Source organism: Ceratotherium simum, chromosome 22 (assembly GCF_057802395.1).
Source record: "Ceratotherium simum simum isolate JZ-2026a chromosome 22, ASM5780239v1, whole genome shotgun sequence".
Lineage (NCBI taxonomy): Eukaryota > Metazoa > Chordata > Mammalia > Perissodactyla > Rhinocerotidae > Ceratotherium > Ceratotherium simum.
Window position 1 is genome coordinate 4,591,350 of NC_141921.1, and position 27,947 is coordinate 4,619,296.

Consider the following 27,947-nt stretch of genomic DNA (forward strand, 5'->3'; position numbering starts at 1 on the left):
ACCAAAGATTTTCTGTTTTCTTCTAGAAGTTTATAGTTTAGGTTTTATATTTAAGTCTATGATTCATTTTGAGTTAATTTTTGTATATGATATGAGTCATTGACCACAGTTCATTTTTTCTGCAAATTGATATTCAATAGTTCCAGCACCATCTGTTGGTTTTCCACTGAATTGTGCTTGCACCTTTATTGAAAACCAGTTTTCCATATACGTGTGGGTGTGTTTCTAGATTCTCTATTCTGTTCCTTTAATCTATCTTGACATCATTTCCACACGGTGGAATAATGTACTGTTAATACTCCAGCTTTGTTCCTCTTTTTCAAAGTTCTTTGGGCTATTTTATATCTTTTGTATTTCCACCTAAGTTTTAGGACCAGCTTGTCAACTTAAAAAAAAATTACTGGGCCGGACCCGTGGCTTAGTGGTTAAGTGCACGCGCTCTGCTACTGGCAGCCCGGGTTCGGATCCCGGCTGTGCACCAACGCACTGCTTCTCTGGCCACGCTGAGGCCGTGTCCCACATACAGCAACTAGAAGGATGTGCAACTATGACATACAACTGTCTACTGGGGCTTTGGGGAAAAAAATGAGGAGGACTGGCAATAGATGTTAGCTCAGAGCTGGTCTTCCTCAGCAAAAAAAGAGGAGGATTAGCATGGATGTTAGCTCAGGGCTGATCTTCCTCACAAAAATAAAAAAAAAATTACTGGGATTCTGATTGGTATTGCTTTGAATCCATAAGTCAATATGGGGGAAAGTGACATCTTAACAACATTGTGTCTTTTGATCCATGAACATGGTATATCTTTCCCTTTATTTAGGTCTTCTTTAATTTCTTTCAGCAGTATTTTATAGTTTTCAGTGTATAGATCTCGTACATCTTTTGTCAAATTTATACCTAAGTGTTTCATAGTTTTGATGTACTATAAAAGGCATTTAAAATTTTCAATTTTTGATTGTTTATGGCTAGTTTATAGAAAGAATTGATTTTGGTACATTGATCTTATTTCCTAAAACCTTGCTTAAATCTAGTTTGCACCTACTTTGAGTCATCAGCTTTTCTGAGGATTCAGTAAGATTTCTTTTTTTACGTAGACAACGTCTGTGAATAAAGACAGTTTTACTTATTCTGAAACAGTCACTTCAACTTGAGTGAGAAAGCAACTGCCTTCCGTAAGGCACTCATGCTCTGAAGAGCGTCTGAAGTGTTTTTATCATTATATGAGTTTTGTGACCGAGGCTGTGGTGTCCCAGTCTCCTTTTCTCCAGGGACAACACACTCCTGCCATCCCACCCAATCTCTCACTGACAAAAAAGAGTGAGAGAAGAAACTCAGGACATTGTGACCGCCCCCACAGACCCTCCCTTTGGGCTAGACCGCGTGCCCATGAGGCTGACTCAGGGGTGGAGCTGATTTTCTCAGGTGGAGCAGCCTCCTCACAGCATGAGGCCCTGCTGAGCTTCCAGAAGCATCTGAGATGGAGACAGAGTATTCCTGAAGGGGGCCTGCAGCTGCCTTACGACATACGCTACACTCTCCTGCCCCTCTGTGGATTTTAATGAACAGGGAGTCAAGCACTTTGGCCTTAGAATAGAAGGGTTCCAAGAGTGTCAACCACAGTCCACCCGTTTAGTGCATGTGCTGTCTGGCCCCCGTGTTCACATCACTGGCAGATTTGAATTCACAAGATAACTGATCTCTCACCTGTCCCAGCCGACATGATGACCTCCAGGGAGATGGCTCCAGCAAAAGTGACTCCACACATCTATCCCCTCTCCCAGGCGTTCCCATGTGTCCTTTCTCCAAGACCCCCCATTCCCAGTCCTACCCTCCCATCCCCAGATTTGTCTTCAGGCCTTTGGGCTCCCGGGTCACTGCATGCTGTCCTTCATATGCGGCTTTAAGGAGTAGGATCTGAATTGTGATCCACGACGGGCGGGCACTTCCCCTTAGTAAACGGTGTGATCCTTTCCCTTTAAAAAGACAGAGAGAAAGAGAAAATGGAACTGGTCCCTTGGAAGGGAGTGAGCCCCCCTCCCTGGAGGGGCACCCACAAGGGACGAACAGGTCCCTGTTGGTTGTGATTCCCAGGGGATCCTCCACTGGGTGAGGCCAAAATTGATGACCTCCAGAGCTTTTACAACAAAACAGACTGGTTCTAAGGAGGAGATTCCTCTACTTTGCACCCAGTTTGGCTCATCAGAGCCCCCAAGTTGGTTTGTAAGAACTTTACGTACAAAATCCCAGCACCTGAAAGATCGTGTAGCCCAATGCTGAGAGGGAGAATGAGGGCCAGAGGGAGGAGGGAACTCGTCAGAGGGCACCCTGGTGGCCAGAGTCAGGGCCAGAATTCCAGCCCAGAGCCCCTGACCTCAGTCTAGTGTCCCGCCATTGTTCTGATTCTTTCCTCAGAGTGGACCCCCTGAAGACTCTGGTTGCCATCCGGGAGCCATTGGAAGATGGCATTTCACTAAGAAGCCTTTGCTTTGTGTGTCAAACAGCATCTACCAGCCCTTATGTTACACACACTTATGTGTCTGTTGATTGTCTGTCTGCCCCACCGAGATGGAAACTCCATGAAGGCAGGACTTTGATTTCATTACCGCTATTTCCCTTCTGCCTCGACCATCACCTGGTGCTCGGTAGGTGCTCCATGAACATCTGTCCAAGGAAGGGAGGTGGGACGGAGGGAGGGCTCGCCAGGGTGAAAGAGGCCTTACTGCCAGCCGGCGGGTCTCCATGCCTCTGGCTCTTCACCCCTCGTCATCCACCGCCCCTGGCCTGGCTCAGAGCCTCAGCTCTCACCCGACCATTGAGACGGCCTCCTTGTCTCCCTCCCCAGCCCACTCCCCACTCCACCATGCCACAGAGCACGTCTCTAAAACTCAAGAGTTCCTTCTCATTAAACCCTGCTGAATGTCTGGGAGAAAATATTTGCAAAACACGTATCTGATAAAGGATGTATGCCTAGAACATATTAAAAAACTCTCAAAACTGAATAGAATAAAATAAGCTACCATTTTTTTTAAAAGTGCAAAAAAAGAAGGTATATGGAGGAAGCACACGAAAAGATGCTCAACATCTTGTCACTGGAGAAATGCAAATTCAAGCCACAAGGAAATACACCTATTGGGATGGCTAAAATTAGAGGAAAAAACCCGACAATACCAAATACTGACAAGGATATGTAGCAATTAGACCCCACATATATTGCTGGTGGGAATACAAAATACCACAGCCATTTCAGAAAATAGTTTGGCAGTTTCCTATAAAGTTATACTTACACTTACCAAGTGACCCAGAAATTCTACTCTAGATATTTACCAAAGAGAAATGAAAACTTTTGTCTATACAAAGACTCATACGTGACTGTTTATAGCAGCTTTATTCAAAATTGCCCAAACTAGAAACAACTCAAATGTCCCTCACCTTGGAAATGGATAAACAAACAGTGGTACATCCATTCAATGGAACACAATTCAGCACTAAAAAGCAACAAACTACTGATACACATAATAACATGAATCTTGAGAGTGTTATGTAAAATGAAAGAAAAGACAAAATTCTATATACGGTATGATTTCATTTACATGACATTCTGGAAAAGGCAAAGCTATAGGGACAGTAATCATGTCAGCAGTTGCCAGGGGCTGGGGGAGGAGAGGAGACTGACTTCAATGGCAGGAGGGAACTTCTGGGGGTGATGGCAGTATTCTGTATCTTGCTTATTTTGGTGATTACACGACCATATGCATTTGTCAAAACTCACAGAATTGTATTCCTAAAAAGGGTGAATTTTACTGTACGTAGTTACACTCTTACAAATCTGAGTTTGAAAAACATCCCTCTGTGGCATCTCACAGGCAGGATAAAGTCCAAGCAGCTCAGCTGTCATTCAAAGTCTGCAGGGACTGACCCAGCCAACCCTGCCTGCCTTACTCTCTGCTATTTATACACCCACATCATCCAAAATGAACCGTCTAGTGTTGTCCAGACATGTCCTGAGCTTTTTTCTCCCTTTCCTTTGCTCATGCTCTTCCCTCTGTCCTGAATTTTTTTCTCCTCCCTGGACGAAGTGAACCCTTGTGGACAGAACACAGCTTGGAGCCGCTGGACCAGATATGCAGTCCTGCTCTGCTGCTGCAGTAGACAAAGGGCAGAAATGGCCCGAGTCTCCACTTCTCCTGGTGTCTCCACCCTTTGCAATGTGACTCTGCAGCTTCTCCCACCAACAGGCAGAGGCTACGTCCCCTCCCCTTGAATCTGGGCTGGACTTGTAACTTGCTCTGGCCCACAGAACGTGGTAGAAATACTGATGCACCATGCTGAGCCTCAGCTGCAGAAAGCCTTGCACACTTCCTCTCTCAAACCCCTCCCTCTTCCACGAGAACAAGCCTGTGCTGGACTGCAGCAGGGTGAGAGGCCATGTGGAGGAGAGCCTGGTTGTCCCACCCAAGACCATCCCAGACCAGCCAGTGCCCAGACAACACACAAACTCATGAAGAATAAGAAATAGATACTGTTTCAAGCCACTGAGTTTGGGGGTGGTTTGTTACACTGCAATAGCTAACTGACACAGTCACTGTGGTCCTGAGCAAGTTACTCAGTGCCCTCATCTATATAATAAAGGTAATAGTAGAGACCTCACAGGGCTTCGTGAGGCCCATAGCAGATGACGCTTATATAGAGTTGAGGACAGAGCCTGGTACACGTCAACCTTTGATTATGGTTGTTATTGCCTTTTCAAGCCCAACTCTTATCCAACTTTTGAGAGCCAGCCCAAATGTCACTACTTCCAAGCAGCCCTCCCTTACTCTCCAAATTAGATATAATCTTTGCCTCCTCCGAACTTCCACAAGACTCTCTCTATCCTCCTCCAATGCACTCTATCCTTAACTGTAATGCTCTAGAAACACAGCCATGACCTTGAACATAGCTGTCCATCCAGTACTGATGTAGACTCAGAGTCAGAAAAAGATGAAATGATCTGTATAGACCTGGGACAAGAAATCTGTTTTCCTGTCTCCCAGGCCACCAGTACACACAACCTCCTTCTAGGGTAATCCCAGCATCCTTCCTCACACGTAGTTGGCACTCAATAAATGTATCCTACATTGAACTAGCAACAATGAAAATGTGCAGGAGAGTTTGGGGGCTGTCACAAAGACTGCAGGGCAACTACTGGCAACCAGTGGGCAGGTACAAGGGATGGATGTGACATATCTCACCATGGGCAGGAGAGTCTGGCTCTCTGAAGAAGTGCCCTCCCAAATGCCGACGGCACCCTGCTGAGAAATGCTGGGCTACGGAAAAGGAGAAGGTGAAAAGTCCTTCTTCTAAGCAGACCCCGTCCTTTGAGACAGACTCATTATCCCCATTCTACAGCTGAGAAAAGAAAGAGGCTTGCTTCGTAGCCCAGGGTCACCAGGTAGGAGATGGCAGAGCAGTTTAACCTGCATCTTATCCCGAAGCCCACAGACTTGTCAGAGGCTCAAACAGGTCACATCAGGTTGGGAAGCCAGGCTTCCCTGAATGAGGCCACTGTGCAGACCACACTGTACAGAGCAGAGTCTAGGCCACGCGCTGGGACGGGGCTGTCAAGGCTGAGGTCAACGGGGGAACGCACTGTGACTTGTCAAGGCACACAGCTCATAGGTACAGAACCCCAGTCACCTCCCCCGATCCAGGGCTCACTTTTTAGGGTCTCCTGTAAAGTCTTATAACCCGCTAAGGGTTTCCTGCCTGAACAACTGGTAATTCAGACACGAGGAGGCAAAGCCGAGTCCCACCCCGATGTTACGTCTTCCGCGCGGCCCTTTCCAAAGATCAGCTGCACTTTGAGGAAAGCTTGTTGGCTACTAGATTTGCAGGTATTTGTATGCAAAAAGGCCGAACTCCTAGATCAAGACTCTACGATCCCGCCCCGCCTGACGGTCTTGCTGCAACACTTGCCACGTCCTTTCCTGTGCCCCGTCCCCCCAGCCACTCAGCCACCCCCAAACAGCCAGGCTCGTTCACCCCTCAGTGCCCATGCTGGTAGCTCGGATACCCTCCACCTCTCTGTGCCACCGTCCCAGGTACACCTGGGCACTTCCCTCTGCACTCCATGCTCCACAGCATTTTGCTGAGCCCTCTGTCAGATACCTGATTCTAAATCAATGCCTCCCTCTGCCCCACTTGCCCGTGACATTTTGAGCGAGGACCCCTGGCCCCTAGCAAACGTTAGCTCAGTTTAATTGAATCATCAACCTTTTTGTGTCCCCCACCCCCTGCCCTCATCCAAGGTCAATCTTTTTCTGTGCTGGATTGACCATCCCTCCAGCCCATGGAAGGAGCTGGCTCCACCAGCTCATAACTGAATCACTTGCTTCTTCCTTGCCCATCAGCCCGGAAATATGCTCAAGTCTCTATCCCCACCCACTCCCACCAGAAATAAAGGAAAGAAGACAGAAGAAAAGAAGGAAGGGAAGAGGGAAGGAAAGAAGGAAGGGAAAGCAAAAATACGGCCTTCTCTCCACTCTGCTTCCCTTGGAGCTAAGGCCCCATCTTTCCCTGGCGCCATGTTGTCTCTAGGCAATCACCAGGCTTCTATGTTGCATAGTAAATGGGACCGGGGGGGGGGGGGTTAGAGGGGGAGGGGGGCAGGACTTCCTAAAAGTTCCCCTTTCTTGTCCAAACTTCCAAATCTCCCACCACAGCAGCATGCACAAAGGCCAGGAGGCAAGAGGAAAGTGGACAGGTGGGGGCAGGTGGGGTGAGGCCAGGGAGCCGGCCCTGGCGAAGCTGTCCCTGCCTGAGCCTTTCTGGGTTCAGAGAGCGTCCCTCCTGGTCTCATTCTCCAGAAAGCTGTGCAGGAAGAGTGCAGAAAGCATTCTGGATGTAGAGAGAGAAGTATTGGGTCCCACCTGCCCTCATCCTTCTTCTCACGCTGTCCTCTAACTATAGAAAGGGGGTGAGTGCTTTCCCCATGAAGCCGGGAGCCCTCTGGGACAGAACTGCTGTCTGGTTCTCTGTGACAATGTCCCAGTAGCCAGGATGTGCTGGGCACGTCGTAAGTGCTCGCTCAGTGTTTGAAGCCTGCATACACAGACGCCACCGACCCGCGGCGACTTTAGGAAATCACTTTCTCTCTCTGAATTTCAACTGTCTCAACTGAAAAACACTGAGAGTAATATTTACCTTTTAAACTTACTGTATACAGTAAATATATACAAAATCACTTTGTACATTATAAATATACTCCAAGAATATAAGAATTAATTATTATTACAAAGAATGAATATTTATGATTTCAATTTCAGATTTCTGGACAAGGAATTTAGATTAAATTCCTTTAGCTTTAGATTAAAATGCTAAAAAGGTAGTGTGCATGAAGTATTTAGGAGAAGTATATCGATGTCTGCCATTTACTTTGAAATGTATCAAATTATAAGATGAGTAATAGATGGATAGAAGGATGGATAGGTAGAAAGAAAGATATGTCACAAAGTAAGAAGAGTAGAACATTAATGATATCTAAGTGGTGGGTATACAGGTGTACACTTTCAATTTTTCTGTATGTTTGAAAATTTTCATAATAAAATGTCAGGCGAAAAACCTTAAAAGGAAAAATACACTTCTGCAAAATCAGACTGGAAGTTCCCCAGGTGTTCCTTCCATGGAATTATCCAGACCCTCAATTAATGCTCTGACTAGTCCTTTAGCAAATATTTACTGAGCTCTGTCTATGCATGCCAGCCACACACTGGAGCGAGAGAATAGAGGAGTTCTGTTTAGTAGGGACCAAAGGCATATGAATAAATAATCACAATATAATGGGAAAAGGGCTTCAACCTGGGAATGCACAAGAGACTGAGAATAAAGAGACACTGTCTGGAAAAATCAGGGAAGGCTTCATGTTTAAGCAGAGTTGTGGAGGCTGAATAGGAGTTTCCCAGACACAAACTAGGAGAAGGACGTTCCAAGAACAGATCACATGTGGCCAAAGGCACAATGGCCTGAAGAGCACGAGATTGGTGCAAAGTGTCGCCTGGCTGGAGCACAGAGTGCTCATGTCCACACGGCCACAAGGTGGGCCAGATGGAGTAAAAAGACCTGGCTGTAAGAGCGAGAAAGGCAGCCAGATGGAAAACCTCGTCCATTGGTCAGTCAACCATACTTATGAAGCACCTACTGTATACACAGCTCCAAAGAATGAAAAAAAGGCTACCTTTCCTACACAGGAGGTAAGTCCCAGGCTGCCTGGCTGGAGGCCCAGAACCCTGCGGTTTGGCAGGAAGAAGCAAGTGAGGCTTGGGGGTGAAGTGTGAGAAAGATTAGCTGTAATTCCCGGAGGCGACTTCGCAACTCTCCCACACACGCCCTCCCTCTCCTGGACCCAAGACAGCAACCTGTTCCAGGACATGCTGTGTTCCGCCACCCGTGGCCTCCTCCAAGCCTGGCCAAGGAGGAGAGCCTGGAGCGCCGAGTCAGAGCTATGACTCCTGGTCCCTGCCCTGCCTCTGTTCGGCTGTAGGACTCTGGGCCATTCGCATCACCCCAACTTCTCCAAGCCTCACTTGCTCACGCGCAAGAGGGGGAGGATAGCTTCCTACAGCAGCTCCGCAGTCTGGGCTTCCGGCACACTCACGTCCCCAGGCACACTGGATTGTCACCACCACCCTGGAGCTGACGGCCGGGAGTGACAATAGCACGTCCACACTGAGGAGCTGTGACCATCCACTGAGCACACCTCCATCTTTCCAGCCTCCATTCATTTCTATGAATTCTTTACTCCTCCTTTTATTTTTATGTGTTTTGATTTTTTTAAACTTCTAAAGTCGAGTGATTGCTTCTTTTGGTTTCAATCTTTCTTGTTCAATATTAAAAGTAATTAAAGCTATGAATTATGCTCCAACAGGCTTTGACAATATTACATACGTTTTGATAGAGTGTTTTTACCGTAATTAATTTCTAAACAGTCTGTAATTTCAAATCTGATTTTCTCCTAGACCCAAGAGCTATTTAGAAGGGTGCTTTCCAACTTCCAAGTACCTGGTTTGGGGGGTTATCCTTTTATCGTTAACATCTTGTTTCATTGTACCATGTTTAGAAAAAGTGACCTAAAATTTTCTATGTAGGGATTTTTTAATTGAGACATTTTTAATGAGATTTTCTTAGAGGATCAACTTTTAGAAATGCTTCAGGAGCATCTGAAAATGATGTGGAGTAAAATATACCTATTCAAATCCTCCAGATAATTGTCTATATATCCTTATCTGTCAAATTCTCAGATGGGTCTATTAAGAATTCCTATTATGATTCTGGGAGTTTGTCACCACTATTTTCGGTGTTTAAAGGTTCACGGTTATATATAACTTCTTCGAGGATTTTAATGTTTATCATGATTAAATACTCATCTTTGTCCTGTTGAATATTTTTGCCTTGAATTCTCCTTTGCTTGGCATCTGTAAACCACTTTTTCTTTTTGTTGTTGGTTACATTTATCTGGTATCTCATAGCCAGATATATTCTTACATATTATGTCTTCCCCCTTTCTTGAGCTCTCCATGCTAATTCATTTTTCATTTGATTGGAATATGTCCCCCAGTAATATTTTCAGAAAAGGTACAGTTGGTATACATCCTGAATCCTTGTGCATCTCTATTTGCCTTACACGTGAATGATAGTTAAGCTACACAGAGAATTCTACAGTCTCAAGGCCTCACTTGAGAATTCTACGAACAATGTTTTCTATCACTTATGTTTCAGAAGAGAAGCCCAAAACATGTCTGATTGTCTTGTATGTAGATTACAGGTTATTTGTCTTTTTAGATGTGATACTTGCAAGATTTTTGTTTTAGCTTTGAAGCTCAGCAATTTCACCACACTTTTAGTGGACTGAATGCATACATTAACCTCTCTCCCTCTGGAAATCCTACTGAAACACGAGGAAAGGAATTAAAATTTAAAAGCACGTGCCCACAAGGACCAAAAGAACAGAAGCAGCGGCAGCAAGAAAAAATATTTTGGAAGTTGAAAAGCAGAAGGAAGAATGGTAACTAACCTGGCAGACCCAAGAAAGCTAGCCCTTAAGCCAATAGAAGATAAAGCTAAGAACTCCCTCACTCCAAAAGGCTGAGGAATTGGCAGCACCGGATACTTCTGGAAATGGGAGGGAAGGCAGAACCGAAAACAGGGATATTGATTGAAAGTCTGTGTAGTATGTTTCCCTCCCCAATCTCTGCAGCCAGATGAGCGCCTTTCACGAATGAGGATTGAAGAATTTCTTCTCTGGAGACAGAGAGGTTCTCTGTGCAGGATGACACCAGGCACAGTTGACATCATGAGTACCATATCTAAAACAGGGAAATCAATGGAAGTTCAGTCACAAAATATTGAGACCTCTAGGCTCTTCTCCTCCACTCAGAGCTCTGGCAGCCAGGCTTACATCTCCCAGAAGAGCTTTCCCTGGCTAAGGCCAAGAGGAAAGATCTAACAACACTGACATTGAAGCCCCCCAGTGAAAAGCCCCAGCTTGATCGCTCTCTGCTGAAGTGCAGGATCAACAAGTGCCCCAGGGCCTGCAGCAGGATGCTGAGTTGGACGTGAGTGCACAGCCAAGGATCACCCGACATCTGAGAAAAATCTCTGACATGGAAGATTGAGGCCAAAACAAACCTACAGAAAAAAAGGGACTTGAGCAAAAGAGACAATGTCAGGCAAACTTGTCTTAAAAAGACCTTCAAAGGATGAGAAAGCATCGTGTCCATGAAATAAGAACACGTTGTTACTAAAAGGAACATTCAGAAACCAAAAAATAACTCTCAGAAATTAAAATATGAAATCAGAAATGAAAAACTCAGTGAGTGAACCAGAGAACATTTCTGGTCACCTGAAATCGGACAGAGCTCAGAAGTGCCCAGGACAGAACCAAGCAGAGAGCAGGTTTTTCAAATGTATCAATGAAAGAGCATCTAAGGGAATCCTTCTTCCCACCATGTGACTCACTTTCTGTGCCTTGTGGCACAGTCCTATCTAAGACCCCAAGTGGGTCAGGGCTTCACAAGCAATACGGAACCTGAGCCCCAGGGAGAATCACCCACCAGCCTGACAATCAGACACCCACAGGGACCTGCTGGTTGGCTTCCATTCAGTAGCTTTCATAAACTTTAATTAAGCCTGACCATGTCCCTCCAGGGTGTAAATTATTCTCCTTTTACAGATGGGAAAACTGAGGTCTGGAAGACAAAAGGTGACTCTTGGCTGGAGACAGGTCTAAAAGGAGAATCATAATTTGTGTAATCTTTCCCAAGAGCTCTTTCCGTTTTACTATTTGTGTTTTTTTCTGATTATAAAAATAATGTATGTTTATTTGGAAAAAATCAAATATTTCAGAAACAAAACAAATAAGGTAGAATGCAAAAGACCCTGGTAACCCTGCAGAGGCAACCATAGTCAACAGATTGGGGCCTAGTCCTCCATAGTGTGTTGTCTATGCATACAGCAACGCATTTTTTAATGGGATCATTCTTCTATTTTTAAATATTCATGTGAATATATGAAGTTTATAACAAATTTATAAGATGAAGTTTATAATAAATTTATTCAGTTCCCCCTACCAACCCCCTTAGAATTTGATAAAAACGGCATTAAATGTGTACATCAATGGGGAGAATTACTATTTTTCCAATATCCAGTCTTTTCATCCATGAACGTGGTATTCTCTCCAATTGCTCAGGCCTTCAACATCTCTTAGTAAAGGCTTATATTTTTCTTCATTTATGCCTTAAATATACCTTATTAAGTTTATCCCAATGCATTCTATTGCTTGTGTTACTAATAAGAATGGGATTCTTTTCTTTTTCTTGGTTTTCTATCAGTCGTGGCTGCGGTATCAAGTGAAATTCTTCATTTATACACTTTACTGCACTTGCCTCCTTAGCTTTACAGTTTTAAAATTAACTCTCTTGGTTTTTTTAGGTAAACACATACCATTAGAAATTGTGATGATTTTGCTCTTCCTTACCAATATTTATATCTCTTACTTATTTTTCTTGTCTTACTGCATTTGCTAGAACCTCCAGAACAATGCTGAGTGATACAAGCATTCCAATCCTGTTCTTGACTTCATGAGAAGCCTTTAGTGTTTTACTGCCATAGTTCATGTTTTTGGGCTCCTCTTTCAGTCCCCTCCCTCTGCTCCCTCCCCCCCAGGACTCAAACACCCCTCTATTTCTCCCCCTGCCTCTGTCAAATCTCCATCTTAATAGAGGCTTTTCCTTGGGTCTTTGACAACAGACGGTCAGTTAAGCCACTGTAGTTTCTGTCCCTGGATGATGTGCATTTTAAGCCTCTGTAAAGAACTTACCCCTTATATTAATAAGACACAGAAATCTGCCAAGGCATAGCAGCTGCTAAGGGACAAGGATGTACCCACAAAACAGCATCCACAGGGCAGAGCACATTTACACGCGTAATCTCCTTTAGTCCTCAAAGCAGACTCTACAAGGTGGTTATTTTGTTTACTCTCATTTTTCAGATGAAAGTCTGTCTCCAAGTAACTTGTCCCAGGTCACACAGCTAAGTGGTGACACAGAATTCTAAGCCAGGTTACAGGGAAATCCTATAACTCTCGCAGGGCTGAGTGCTGGGTGTGATAACAGCAGTGAAAGAGAAGTCTGGACCCGAGGGGGAGGCAGATGCTCACTGGGAGAAAGCTGAGGGTCCAGTGGGGACGGGGCATCGTTTCCTCCCCGAGAGCCCTTTGCTGAGCACACAGCACGTAGGACGGGGCTTTGCTGATAGGGAGGTTGGGGAGGGCTGGCCCTGCAGGAGTCAGGCATGGCACTCTTCCTAGCACCCCCAAATCCTCACATGGGCATTGGCTGTGGAAAGGGCCTTGCCCTGGGAAGGGAAGGACTGCATTCTAGTCCCAGCTCCATCACTCACGAGCTGCGTGACTTTGGGCAAGTTTCTCCCCATTCTGGTCTTGGTTGAACACCTGTAAAATAAGGCTAACCACCTTGACTAGAGAGGGGAAGAAAATGCACACTAAACGTGTTCCATATGACTTTCACTTAAACAAGGCAGATGAACACACGTAGTTATCTCCACTCCTTCTATCCCCTCCTGCAATCCACTAAAAGAACTATACAGGAATTTTTTTAAAATAGACAAGAAAGCGAGAAGGGGTATCAGGGGACAAGGGGTGTTAACACATTTTTTGGAAACAGAAAGTGCAGGGAGGCATTAGCAGAGCTGAGAGGGCCCAAGAGCCAGCCGCCTGCAGAGGGGGAGCCAATCAGCTTGCCAACTCCTGCCACAAACCCCAGGGAGGCTCAGGAATTGGAGGCACCAGTATCTCAAAAAGCAGGCGCAAGACCAATAGCTGAAAACAAGGGGAAAGTTAGACACGCTCTCCCCTAACTCCTCACCCCCCAGAAGGAGCCTGGAGGTTGACTATGTGGAGAGGCTCCGGAGAGGGGAGGCCGGCACAGTGGAAGGTAGACACAGGCACCAGTGTGGGAACAGAGGGAGTAGGTGGGTCCACGTACTGATTGAGACCCCCAGCCTCCTTCCGTAAAGGCCAGCAACCAGACTTGCCCCCCCAGGATGCACGATCCTTTTCTGGAGAAGCTGAATGGTCCCAGAGAAAAACCCCGACACACTGACACTGAGGGTGGAACGACCAGACCCCCATCCAATCACTCCCAGCACAGGCAGTCGGCAAGTCCCCCCGCAAGACTCACAGCATTTTCAGCACTTTCCTTTTATAAATATGAACCAGACAAGTGAGAGAAGAAAAGGACCTTGGAAGAGGTGGGGCCACGCAGGGAGTGCCAGGAAACCGAAGGAAAACCGTCATTGCTATCTTTAGACAAAAGAACATACCGCGCACACGACGCAGATCTGGGTGCTAATGAAAAAGCACCTACAACACGGAGGGCTCTCGGAAAGCAGAAAAGACGAGAGCCAACAGTTCAAAAGGGAATAGTAGCCTTCGAAGGTGAGGACAAGGAGAATTTACCAGAGAGGAGGACAGAAAAGGCAGAGATGGGAAATAAGAAAAAAAGATAAAACTAGAGCATCAAATCAGGACATCTAACATGCATCTGAAAGAGAGGAGAGAGAAAACAGAGGAAATCACCAAAGACAAAGATGTAAAAATTTTCCCAGAATAGAAGGTCCTGAGTCTGCAGATGGAAGGAACCCACTAAGTACCCAAAACCATGGGTGACAACTGACTCACTCTAAGATGCATCGTCATGAAGTTTCAGAACACAAGGGACAGAGAGAAGCTCCTGAAAGCTTCCAGAGGGGAAGGCACAGGTTGCATACAGAGGACAGAACACCGGAATGGCATTGGAATTCTCCACAACCATGCTTGAAGCTCAAAGGCAGTGGAGCAAAGCCTTCAAAATTCTGAGGGAAAATTATTTCCAAGCTGAAATTTTATTTCCAACCAAACTGTCGATCAGTTGTGCAGTAGGAAAAATAAAATTTTTTTTCAGGCATGCAGTCTATCAAAAATGTTACCTCCCATTACCTTTTGCAAGGAAGCCATCAAAACAGGGAGTAAGTCAAGAAGGAGGAAGACTACTTGGCTATTTGGACTACTTGGATAACAAGAGGCATTTAAAAGTTGGTTTTCCCTGAGCAATCTGGTCCCCAGAACCTGGTCCTCACGCCCTCACCAGACTTTCCAATAACAATATGATCAACTCTAAAGTTGATGTTTCTTCACATTTTAACGTTTCTGAAGTTAGATTACATTGCAACTGATGGCCTCCTAGGTCAATAAAATACGGCAGTGGCTAACATCTGTGAGCTGTTTTACCGTTAGCCACGGTATTTCATGCACCTTTTTCCTTCGGCTTCACAACGATGTCCTGAAACGAGCTTTACCAACCCCATTATGAACACTAAGAAACTGGTGTTCTTGGTGTGGAGAAGTCCCCCAAGGCCACACCTCGACTGTGCGGGTCGTGAGGAGGAGTTAGCGTTGACCGAGTTCCTTTGACCTCACGGGGAGCTCTAGATAGAGCGTCTCATTCGGGTCTCCACAGTCCTCTGCTCATGTGACCACTGAAGAAAATGAGGCTCAGAGAGGTTAAGTGATGCACCCCACCTCACACAGCCGGAAAGCAGCACAGCCAGGATCTGAACTCTCTCCACCACCATGGCTGTTTGGCTGGCACTAGGAGCAACACTTGTGTTCCCACGGGAACCAAGCACAAGGGGGGGAGCCCCCAGCCCACCCCAGAGTAAGCCCTGCCGTGCCCTTGCCCTTCTGCTGGAGCTCCAGCAGCACTCACTGCATGAGCCTGTCCCAGGCCGGGTCGGAGGGATAGCGCTTGGATCCGCCCAGGAACAGGGACCGATATCGCTGCCGCCGGTCCTTTGTCTCCATCAGCCAGGGGTTGAGGTAGCGGCCCACACCTACAGGGTTCTGCACCAGGGAGAGGACGGCAGGACATTAGCAAGCCAGAGGCCTGGCCTAGAGATGTGATCTCAGGTCCCCTCCCCTCCCTAGACTCCTCCCTAATCCATCTGTTATGGGTTGAATTGTGTCCCCCAAAAGATACATGGAAGTCCTAACTGCCAGTACCTCAGAGTACGATCTTATTTGGAAATAATTGCAACTATAATTAGTTAAGATGAGGTCATACTGGAGTAGGACGGGCCCTTAATCCAATGTGACTGGTGTCCTTAGAAGAAGAGACACACGGGGGAAGACAGCCATATGATGGAGGCAGAGATTGGAGTGATGTGTTTACAAGCCAAGGAATTCCAAGGATTGCCGGCCAACACAGAAGCTACAGAGAAGACGGGAAGGATCCTCCCCTACCAGGTTTCAGAGGGCACACGGCCCTGCCAACACCCAGATTCCAGACTTCCGGCCTCCAGAACTGTGAGACGATAAATTTCTGTTGTTTCAAACCACCTAGTTTGTGGTACTTAGTTACGGCAGCTTTAGGAAATCAATACACCATCCCACCCAGCAACCTGGGTCGTAGATACAAGAGGCGCCAGCAGACAGGTTCAGCACAGAGACGCCGCCTGCACAGGGTGACTGGTGAGGGCAGGAGCACATAGGACAGACACCCGCCTTCTGCCGAGAAGCGGTGCAAGGGTGGGCTGGGCAATGTTAGGAACCAGACACCAGTCCAAGGTGAAGCTAGACTTGCCTCAGACCAGGGAAAGGCCCGCCTCGGGGGGGGGGGGGCAGGCTCCCGGGCAGGGGGTACAGGCAGAGGGGCTTCCCGTCCCGCGGCAGGGCGAGCTCAGCCCCTGGAACCCCGACCTCACACCGGCCCTTCCCACCGTGGGGTGGCCGGCCCTGTGGAAACAGCATGGCCATTTAGCTCTTGTCTAAACATCTTATTTGAGGTCCCCGAGTGAAGACCCTCTTCCCTGCAGGCAGTGCAGTCTGCAGGTGAGAAAAAGAAGGATGCGGGAGACTGAGCAGCTGGTCCTCACGAGGATCGGGCAGGGCTAGGGGTGTGAGCACACTGGGACCAAGCCATCACCGGGGAAGGTGAGGAGAGGGGTGCAGGAGGGAGAGCGTGGGTGTGGGCTGCAGGATAGGGCAGTAGGAGCATAATGGGAAGGCAGATAAGTTACAAGCAAGACGTTCCCAAGGAAACCAGGAGAAAACTGCATAAAAACGTGCAGCTGTTCATAACCAGGAAGAAGTAACCTGTGCTACTGGACGCCAGGACAAGAGCTACCTGACGGGGGTTGGGGGGGGCGGTCCTGGGCTGCGGGAAACGTCCTCTTCCACACTCTGCGGGGTGGTTACGTGGGTGAGTCCATTTTGTGACAATTCATGGAGCTGTTCACTTAGGATTCATGCACCTTTCTGTAGGATTATTAGACCCCAATAAAAACTGCACTTAAGGGGCTGGCCCGGTGGCATAGTGGTTAAGTTCTCGCGCTCCGCTTCAGCGGCCCGGGGTTCGCAGGTTCGAGTCCCGGGCGCAGACTGATGCACCGCTCATCAAGCCATGCTGTGACGGCATCCCACATACAAAATAGAGGAAGATGGGCACAGACGTTAGCTCAGAGCCAATCTTCCTCAGCAAAAAGAGGAAGATGGGCAACAGATGTTAGCTCAGGGCCAATCTTCCTCACCAAAAAAAAAAAAGTGCACTGAAAAACTGAAGGGTAGGAGTAAGAAATAGAAGGAGATTGATGCCCAGTGCCATTTGTATAAATTAAGAAGGCATGCACACAAAACCCAAGAACACAAACAAACTAAAGTTTCCATCACACACACACACACACGTGGGGGTGGCAGCCTCTCAGGAGGGGGACAGTGACAGAGGAGTCCTTGTTCAACCAGGGATGAGAAATGGGCCAACGGCACCGGCTGCCCCTGAGGCCCCAAGACACATGCAGAGAGAATGGCGGGAACATTCCCTGAGGAAAATAAGAGAGTAGGATGGCTCTGGGGTGACGCCACTTCACGCAGTGGTTCTCAAAGTGTGGTCCCTGGAACAGCAGCATCTGCATCACCTGGGAACGTGTTAGAAATGCAAATTCCCAGGCCTGTAACGACAGAAGAGGGTGCCCTCCCCATCACCACATACCCCCCACCTAGACCCACTCACCCAGCTTCCCAAAAGCGTCTGGTAGGCCTTCATGCCTATCCTCTTGGAGGACAGCAGGAACGGTGGCTGGTTGACACGTTTGCATTTCTTCTCTGGAGGAAGCCACATCCCGGGACCAGATGTGGCCTAGGGGTAAGAAATGAAGGCTGAAAGCTGGAGAGGTCTGGTGGTGGTCGGCCTGGGGCCAGGGCAAGTGGGGCTCTTGGAGCTGACCTCACTCACCTGGCAGCCCTGGGCCCTGAGCCAAGGATGGTGGGAGGTACCCAGCCACCTCCCAGCTCACCAGGAGCCCATCCCCGGGGGTGAAGGGACCCTGTGGTGCCTCATGACCCATGCCACCCACGCTAACCTCTCCCATCAGCCTGACACCTCTCTCCAGGTTCCCAAGGGCCCTCGTGGCCTGGCAGGGTCCACAGAGACACTCCGAACCCCAGCCTGGGCAGCGAAGCCACACAGACTTTGGAGCTAGATGAGCTGGGTTCCAATCCCAGCTCCTTCTCGCCCTCGCTGGGGGAGCCTAGGCAAATCCCTTCCTATTTCTGGGCCTCAGTTTCCTTTTGTGAAATGCAAATGACAATCCTTCCCCGGGGGTGGTGGGAGGTTGGCAAGTGCCTGGCCCAGAGCAGGCATTCGGGAAATGTTAGCACCCTTTTCCCTTCCTCTGGACCCCAGTCCTTCCCAAGCCCCTAGCAATTCTCTCCCCGTTAGGGGGCAGACCCTGCTTACGGGACCCCGGCTAAAGTCTGGGCCTACTCAGACCACTGGCTGCCACACCCCCAGGGAGAGGCCCACCTCTCCCTCGGACAGAGCAGGTATGCAGTCCCTCTGTGGGGGCAGACCCCTTATTCACACTCTGCCCTGCCCAGTTGTCTCCCCTGTTCCCTCTCCAGGTTGGGGAGGGGCAGGGTGGAGATCACAGCTCCACACTGTGGGCTCTAGTCTGTAGCCTCCTGCAATTCTCACAGCCGCCTGGTTATGCTCATAGGACAGGCATGTGAGGCCCAGAGAGTGAGGAGACTTACCCCACGTGACTGGTAAGTGCAAGACCAGGGTCGGAACCAGGCGAGCCTGATACCAAGGCTGAGCTTTCCCCCTAAAACAGCCACCCACCCTACCCCAGCCCCCGCAGGAGAGCCACCTTCCGAGAAAGGAAGAAAGGACGGCAGGCCACGGGGGGACACTGACTAGTTTTCGGGGGCACTGGCTGAGGGTGGACCAGTAAATCCTCTCAGGAGGAGTTTCTGGGTTGCGGGAAACTTTTGAAAAAACCCCACGCTTCTTATTGTGACGTGAGTTAAGTTCTTCCACAAAACTCTTGAAAGTCATCAGTTCCCTGGGGGGTTTTTCCTGAGAAATAGAGAAGAAAAAAAAGATATGCGTTACGCCAGGAAACTCAAGAGCCATCTTTCTGGACCCTCACCAGAATCAGAGAAAAGCAGGTGGCCACACAACGTGGCATCACACTCCACCCCGCCTGCCCACGTCCCGAGGCCAGGTCAGCCCCAAGGCCCGCCCTGACCGGGGCAGGCGGAGACACAGCTCCCCAGACAGGCCGGGGGTTGGTCTGACTCTAGCACCCCCAAAAGTCAACTATTTTTTAGGTAATAAAACTACTACTATTATGTGGCCTGGGCATGGGTGGATCTGGATGGGCGTTGGCTGCAGGCTCTGGGGAGGGTCCCGAGGCCCGGCTGTGCTGGGCAGGACCACCTTAGTCGCTGGTCATGGGGAGGTCTGGGGGTCCCGAGGAGGAGCCAGGTTGGAGGGCACATTCAGTGGCTACTTACCAACTGGTGCAAAAGTATCTCAACATTTCACCACCACCCCCCTTCCTAGCGCGCTTAATTCCCTTGACTGTGCGCTCACCACCCTCTGCACTCTATGTGGTTCTTTACTCATTATTATGCAGACCAAATAAACAGGTAATTAGACAAATATGTAAGTCCAATTGCTATAGGCATGAAGAAAGCAAAGTGCAGCACGCTGTGGATCACACAACAGGAGCTTGACGGGTGCAGGAAAGGGAGGGGGCAAGCTAAAATTCTGCTTCAGTGTCTCCTCCCGTCCATGCAGTTCTCTGCTTCGTTAACAGCGCCGCCACTAACCCAGCCAGCTTAGGCGAGTCTGTGACGCCTGGGAAGTGTTTCCAAAACAGCAGGACCCCCAGCCCTTCGCTGTCGAGGCCCCCGCAGGCCTGTGGCATTGTGGCCCTCCGCACCTCTCCTGCAGCTCACGCCGGTGCAGAGGAGAGACACCTGGCGGTGAAATCAGACAGACGTCTGGGGTTCACGCCCCAGCTCCACCCCTTACCAGCTGTGTGGCCAGCCTCAGTCTCCTCATTTGACACGGGGAGCCCTATCCCGCCCTCGCTGTGAGGGTGAGGTGAGCGGGGTGCAGGAAGGGCCCTGTGCAGTGCCTGGCACACAGGGTGGTGTCCTGGTGTCGGTAAGCAAGTGGGGAATGCACTCCCACACCCCACCCGGCTACACACCTGCACAGAGTAATGTCCATAAGGCTGGGGCTTGCTCCGGTCACCAGAGAAAGTGTCATAGAAGCCACGAGTGCCCATGGATTTTGCCAGGCATGCTTCGATGCCACTTTTGATGGAGTAGGTGCCTGGTGCCAGACCACTCCCCTAGAACAGAGCACAGGTCACAATCCCGCAGGAGAGCTGCTGAAGCACGCCCACGGCCCCCTCAGTGTCTCGGTTTCCCCATCTGCTCTGGGAGTCTCCCCTGGGACTGAGCAGGAAGGTGGGCAAGGCCCCCCAGGTGAGAGGAATACCTGATGGGCCAAGGGGGGCGGCTTGTTGGTCATCCTGCACATGAGGCCCTCAGAATGCGACCGGTTCCAGGAGCTCTGCTCCAGCTTCGTGTACGGGTTGCCCTTCTCCCCGTAATTTCCAGGGCCTGGATAGTAGTTCTGTGGGGGAGGGGGGACAAAAAGCCTATCAGTCCCCCTCCTTGTGCTGAGTGCGTCTGAGGAAGACACACTCCCAGGAAGCAACGGATTTTCAGGGCCCCTGCGTGTTAACGGCCCCCCAGCGCACAACACCGTCGGCCTGGGAGCCTCCACCGCTGCTCGAACCTTCTGTTCCAAATTCAGACTCTTCACCAGACCCCGCTGACCCGTCCAACTCATGCCTTACCACTCCCTTCCTACATCCCACTCTTCAGCCAACGTGGGCTCCTTGCTGGTCCCCAAACACACGCCATTCTGCCACCCTCCTTGCCTTTGCTTGTGCTATTATCGCCCCCCGAGATGCCCCACCTGCCTTCTTTGCCTTGGAAAATTCTACCAGCCCTGCAAAGCCAGCTCACAGATCTTCTCTCTCAAGAATGAAGCCTTCCTCCCCCCAGCACCCCACACAGCTGCTTGCTTTGGCGGTTTAGAAAACCCCGCCCACTACACCCCTGTGTCATAGCCCTGTATTTGCACGAGTGGATTTCTCACTGTGCTGTGACTTGGAAGGATCTGGAGTCCTGGGTTCAAATCCTGGCTCTGCTGCTCCCTAGATGAGTGACCTTGGGCACATCACTAATCCTTCGGAGCCACATGGTTCACATTTGTAACATGGGGATAGGAAGACGTTTTTCCAGGGTAACGAGGATGAAACTAAATAATGTCTATAAAGCTGCCTGCGGTAGGCACCCACACGTGACAAGTCAGGGTGGGGTGGCTGTCTTGCAGGGGCAGGAGGAGGTAGCAGAGGCTGAGAATCATGGCTGGAATGAGCATCTGGGGCCTCGACTGCCAGGGTTGAAGGCATGGTCTTTGTCGGTGGAGTGAGGAGAGCCACGCTGCAGTGAAGGTGGGTAGGTGGGTGGCTGGGGGTCCTTGGGTGGAGACCTGGCAGGATGCTTGCTGCTGCTCTGCATCTTTCAGCCACGTGGGGTCACTGCTGCTCCGTGGATGGCTCTGCCCTGCCCCTCTCTGGCCCCTGGAACTGGCCCTGGGGAGGCAGCCCAGAACCGGTGGGCAGGGCGGAGGAGGCAGGGAGCTCTGCTGAGGGAGTCAGGCCACCGCGGGCATCAACGTGTTTGCTCTCAGAGCAACAGGGCTACACATTGCCTCCTTCCAGGGCCCTGGGGTTCCAGGTGTGTTCAGGAGGAAAGCCCCCAGGTAGTGGTTGGGTTCCTGCATGGTGAGTTAGGTGCTTCACAAGCCTTAACATCATGGTCCTGGAGGAGATCAAATCAGTGCCATCCGCAAGTAACAGATGGTGAAACTGAGTCTCAGAGAGGCAAACCTCACGTCCAAGGTCCCACCTCCAGAAAGGGGCTGTGCTAGTGCTCCAGCACCGAAATCCACCATCTTTCTGAGCCTCTGCAGTTTGCCGGGCACTACGGTGGGCACCAGGGTGGGCAGGCAATGAGGTCTGTGATGTCCCCGGGCCTCAGCAGCGTGGGTCATGACCAGGAGTGAGGGTGGGCAGCTCCTGAGCTCAGGACCACGCCGAGCCCAGGCTGGGTGCTCTATCAGCAGAGCCTCATCTCCTCCCTGAAACGTTCAGGTTGAGATGTGTACAACACACTAGGGCTGATGTGAAAGCTTATGAGTTTATCTAGAATGTTGTGTTGTCAAAGCTTTTGGGACCCAGGCAGAAGTGATCAGTCCTGGGGTGGAAAGGGGGTGTGAGAATGGAGGAATTGTCACTTAAGTTTTTTTAGCTGGACCTTGAAGAAGGAGAAGGATCCCAGGAGATGGTGGGGGAGGAGGCAGTTCCCCCAAGCAGCAGGCAAAGGCAGGGAGGCTAGAACAACCTCCCTGAGGCCAGTTGAGAGAGGTTTGCTGGGGAGAGGGTGGGAAGGGCCCTGAAGGCCGTGCCGAGGTGTTGAGACCAGATTCTGAGGCATGAGGCGCTTAGGAAGGTGACTGTGGCCATGGTGGGAGACCAGGGAATCAGTGGAGAGGCCACCTGCCCATGGGTGCAGTGGGGTGGTGGCCTGGGCCAGGCGGAGACAGTGGGGACAGGAGGAAGACAGGAGGCAAAGCACAGACCCCAGTGACCGTGGGGAACCAGGTGCCACTGCTGGGTTTCCAGCTCTGGCAGCTGGGTGGTACCATTCCTCTAGAAGAGATGCTGAGATGCTGGGGGCGGGGGGCGCAGAGTTTGAGGTGTCTGGGGGACCCCAGGGTGGGGATCTGGAGCCTGGCTGGCTGAGGGAGACCACCCCAAAGAGGGAGGTGCAGAGGGCGGGGGCTGGGAAAGAGGAGCCGTGGAGGAAGGCTGGCAGAGGAACTCCAGGGCTGCAGAGCACAGTGTCCCAAAACCAAGAAGGGGGAGGGTGCGCGGAGGGACAGGGTGGTGGGCCTCACCCACTGCCGGTGGCGGATGGGGTTGGGAAACCAGAGGAGAAGGCATCGCCTTTGCGGGAGCTGTGGTCTGACGGCCCCCACTCTCTGGGGAAGGATTCATGGGCAGGCACCGAAGCTCTGGCATCAGCACTGGAGAAGGCCCCCACGGAGGGGTCAGCACCCTGCACAGGTGGCATTTGTAGACCTGCAGTGGTGGGGGACGACTGGAGGGACCAGAGACTGACAGAGGCCATCAGGGTCCCAGCCCAGGCCTCACAGTGAGACGACGATGGAGAAAAGCAGGCCCTGGACGTGAGCCCCCCAGGGACTGCCTTCTGTACCCACCAGGGCAGCGCCACCTCCTTGAACTTACTGTGCAGCCCTGAGCCCAGGAGAAATCCTGCAGGGACCAGTCGAGGTTCCTGCAGGAGCAGATATGGGGATCGGGGGGAGAAGAGGCAGCCGGAAGGGAGGGACAGGCCATGGCCCCTTTACCCTGCCAGACAGCACGCACAGACGCCCCGGTGCTGGGGGCTGGGGACACAGGACAGAAACAGACAGCCTCGGATTTGCTCCCCTACTCCTCTGCCTCCAGCTGGCTGGGCTCTGACATTAGACCCTGGGCTCCACAGACAGTCAAGGAACAAAATCCCAGCGAGCCGAGCCTATAGGGAAAGTGCAGGGTGACGCGTGGACACCTGCCTCTGCCACTTGGGAGCTCTGGGACCTGGCGCTCTGCTCTCCCAGAGCCTACTTCACAGCAGTAGTGCCTACTTCCCAGGCTGTTGTGAGGATGAAACTGATTGGTACACGCAGGGGCTCAGCACAGTGCCTGGCCCACAGTAAGCACTGCGTTCAATGTCAGCTGTTATTACTCTAGATTTGAAGGTAGGGACTCATTTTTAAATGCCTCTGGGCGTCCCCTCTCCCTACGTTGCAGTTACAGCTTCTACACTTGAAGATGCACGTGCCCGTCCTCTGATCATGGCAGAGCAACTTCCAGGCTTCACAGTGGTAAGGTGTGGGGGACGGCCCTGGCTCCGGGGGTGGACATGCCTGCGTTTGGATCCCAGCTTCCTCACTTGCAGCTGTGCAGCCTGGGGCAAGTTGCTTACTCTCTTTGAGCCTCCAGGGCCTCATCAGGAATGACTGTAAAACATTAGAATGTTTTGGAGCTCCTGGTACTTAGTAGGCACACATGCACTTATTTAGTCCACAAATACTTATTGCGCGCCTATTATGTGCCAGGCACTGCTGGGACCTGGGAATTCTGCAATGAACGAACTAGGCAGATGTGGTCCACCCTCAGGCGCGTATGTCCAGTGGGGGAGAGACACCAAACACACGATCACAACAGGGACTCCTAGGAAAGGGAGACGTCACCTAGTGGGGGTCAGGTCAGACCTTGGAGCTGAGAGCTGAGGGGTGAGGGGCCGCTGAGGAGGAAGGGCATTGCTGGCAGAAGGACCAGCAGGAGCAAAGCCCTAGCCGAAAGAGCATGGCTCATTTGAGGAGCTGGCAGAGGACATGAGCGTCCAGCGCAGACAGCACAGGGGCCAGGGGAGGCGGGGCACTCAATGAACTGCAGCGCTGGCTCAGTATGGTGCAACTCCCGCCTTCTCCCTCACGACCTTACTGAGCTCAAACCCCACCCAGTGTCCTCCCGACAGGGGCGTCACCCCATCCACACCGAGGCCACTCAGCCTTCCTGCCACCCCACCTCCCACCGCCATCACCACCCATCTGGATGCCCCACCTCCAACCCTCACCCCACGAGCAGGGTGTGCCTCCTTCCCCCATCAAAACCCCCCATCGTCCCCCCATAGCACTTCAAATCAGACCTGAAGCCCCCACTTGCTGCAAGGTCCTCACGGCCCGGCCCCCATTCCTCTGCTCTCTCACCTCCTCCTGCCTTCGCCCACTCCCTCCGGCCACACTGGCCTCCTGCCTGCTGGCCTAAATCACCAAGCATGTCCCTCCCCCAGAGCCTCAGCCTTTGCTGTTCCTGCTGCCCAGAAGGGTCTTCCATAGATACTGTGAGTCTCCGTTGCTCACGTCCTGCAGGTTTTGTTCAAATGTCACCTCCTCCTAGAGGTCTTCCCTGACCACCCTGTAAATTGCACCTCCATCACTCTGTCCCTTCCCTGTCTCATTTCTCCTCACAGGCTAGATCATGTACGATTTGCTTCTTTGCACGGTTGTTTCTACCACTAGGACCCCAGCGCCATGAGGGCAGGGACCTTGTCTTCATCACTGCTGGGTCCCCAGGGCCTAGAACAGTGCATGGCACTTAGTGGGTTCTCAATCATTATTTGCTGGGTGGCTGGATGGATATCTAGATGCGTGAGTTTGCTGAGCACCTAACGTAGGCTGGGATCTGTACCGGGGACTCAGAGATGAACCAGACCATCCCTGCCAGCAGGGAAATCCCGGTCTGGTGGGGGAGACACATGCAGGAATGAATGTACAACAGCCAGTGGGCTCAAGGCTGTGCCACTGGAAAGCAGAGGGGCTCTGGGGACCCAAAGGAGAGCCTGGCCCAGCCTGGGGAGGCGACACATGGGAGGAAGGGCGCGCCCAGCAGCACCCAGGCTGCACGCCCTGCAGACAGGGAGCCGAGCGGGGAGGAGGGCTCCGCTCCGTACACGAGGACACCTACCCCGATGAGTCCTCGGAAGCGAATCTCCCCAGAGCTGAGCAGTCCCCGGGTGCTGCACGGTTTCTGCTGCAGCTGTTCTAAGAAGTCTTTGAAGTTGTAGGAGCCGGGCCCCAGCTTTTCGTTCTGCCCCAAGAGGAGAGAGCCAAAGGGAAAACTTGAAACTTGGGAATGTCCACACAGGAAGGAGCCCAGGGGGATAACGGTGTTCTCTAAAGGATGAGCTCTCCCCTGGCCTGGGAGGACACCGAGGCCACCCCTGGAGAGGGGAGGGGCGTGGTCCCAGGGCCTCACCTGCAGCTGCTTCTCTCTCATGATGGCCTGGTACTGGAAGTGGGGCAGCCGGGTCAGCCGGGTGGCTTCCTGGGCCTTGGCCCAGCCTGTGCCCGCCTCCTTCCTCAGCTTCTTCCTGCTGAAGCAGGTCTCCTTGCAGCCGTAGGTCCCAGGTCCTATGTGGGACTGAGTCAGAGCGCAGTCAGAGCCGGGCCAGCCACACTCGCCCAGTCCACCCACAGAGCAAGTCCTCACCAAGCCACCACCCTGACCTGGGGGTGGACAGGCAATGTCCCTCTGCGGCCCCCACCCCCCGAATGGAGCCCAGTATGGGGCCGGGGGGTGGGGTGTGGGCTGTGGCACTCAAGGTGCCATCATTACATTGGCCCCTTTCACTTTGGGAGGTACAGGAACTTGTTCAAGAGCCCACAGCCAGTCAGTGCAACAGCTGGGAATGGAGCCCAGGTCTCTGTGACCCCAACCCCTGCTGTTTCCACTGCAAGCTTGAGTTTATCAAACACGTCTGAGGCCCCGGCTCTGAGCCAAGCTCTGTGCTGAGGACCGAGGGCAGGGAGAGGTGTAAGGCACAGCCTCACACAGCTCAGCTCATCCACTCTGGTGTAGGACTCGGAGGGGCAGCCGCCAGACCACGCGGGAGAGTCAGTGAAACTGCACAAACTCACCATGTCCACGGAATAAAACCTGGAGTATGGGGCCTCCGTGAAGGTGCTCAACTTCTTCTGTTTGGGATAAACAGCGGAGACGTCAAACCTAGGGAAGGACAGAGGCCCAGTGAGAGCCCAGTGCCTGGCACCCAGCCCTGGTATGGGCAGTTCTGGGGGCGGGGGAGTTGGCCTCCCAGGGAGGCTGTTTTGGGGCTGGCCTATGAAGGATGAGCAGGGCTGCTCCCACCTCGGGGTCTTCCTCCTTCCTGGTCCGCTCTCCCTGGATACCACCCTTGCCTGGTCCCCTCTCCCCTGCTGGGGACCTTTACTCAAAAGTCACCTTCTCAGTGCAAGCCCCACCTCACTCCTCAGCACTTGCCAGCTCCTCCTCCAAGCTTCCTTTTTCTCCACAGCCCTTATCACTATCCAACATTTTACACATTTTTCTTGTTTATTATCCACTCCAGCCACCCCTCCCCAACAAGAATGCAAACTCCTTGAGTGCCGGGTTTTGCTATTTGTTCACCGCTGTCTCCCCAAATGCTAGAACTGTGCCTGGCCCATAGGAGGTGACAGATACCACAGGTGACATATATATATATGATATATATGTCTATATCATACGTATGTATGAATGAAAAAGACATCTGGGCTATCCTCAGCACAACTTTCTTTTCTTTTCTGCTGGGAAAGATTTGCTCTGAGCTAACATCTGTTGCCAATCTTCCTCTTTTTTTTTCCTCTCCCAAAGCCCCAGTACATAGTTGTATATTCTAGTTGTAAGTCCTTCTAGTTCTTCTATGTGAGCTGGGCCACAGCATGGCTGCTGCTGGTGGGGACGCAGAGGGAGCCGAACTTGAACCACTAGGCCATCAGAGCTGGCTCCTGCCCACGACTTTTGAGCTGAGTGACCTACTATGGGCCAAGTCACTTGGCCTCTCAGACCCCAGCACATAGTAGGTGCTCTTGAAATGGTTCTAAATGACTTAACAACGATGGTGAAAGGACTCTGGGCAGGGAAGTGCAGCAGGTATGGGGGGGAGAGAAAGTCGGGCCCCCACCCCTCACTCCAGTCCCCCTCCTCTGCTCCCCCTCCCCCAGGCTCCAGCCTCGAACCCAGGACCCCCTCTCCCCCCAGGCCGAGATCGCCCCAGCCTCACCCCACCCCACCTGTGGCTCTGCACCCCGAAGGGCGCCCCGGTGAACCACTTGGTGGCCATGGCGCTGGCCCGCCCCGCCGTGTGAGGTCCTCCAGGACCCCTGCTGCGGGACCCCTGTCGCGGGCCTCCTCTGCGCGCGGGCCCCGCCGCCGCTGCCATGGCAACCGGGCCTTGTGATTCGTGCTCCAGCCTGGGACTGCGCGCGCGTCTTTGCCACGTGGTGCCCGCGCCCGGACTTCTTTCTGCTCTGCGCGTTTTCACCGCTCCTTGTCAGAGACCCTTCCCTGAGCCCTGCAGATTG

At 51.4% G+C, this 27,947-nt stretch overlaps 1 protein-coding gene across 1 annotated transcript; it reads right to left on the bottom strand.

Annotated features, from left to right (window-relative positions):
- Positions 1 to 27,805, bottom strand: CIMAP2 (ciliary microtubule associated protein 2). The gene is made up of 10 exons (XM_087447075.1): positions 27,657 to 27,805; positions 26,505 to 26,592; positions 25,843 to 26,007; positions 25,552 to 25,674; positions 20,379 to 20,516; positions 20,086 to 20,229; positions 18,780 to 18,941; positions 17,595 to 17,720; positions 15,297 to 15,430; positions 1 to 1,973 (listed from the first exon to the last, which is right to left on the bottom strand). The coding sequence occupies exons 1-10, from the start codon at positions 27,803 to 27,805 to the stop codon at positions 1,901 to 1,903; spliced, it is 1,302 nt and encodes a 433-aa protein (XP_087303201.1). The 3' UTR covers positions 1 to 1,900.
- Positions 27,806 to 27,947: the final 142 nt, after the last annotated feature.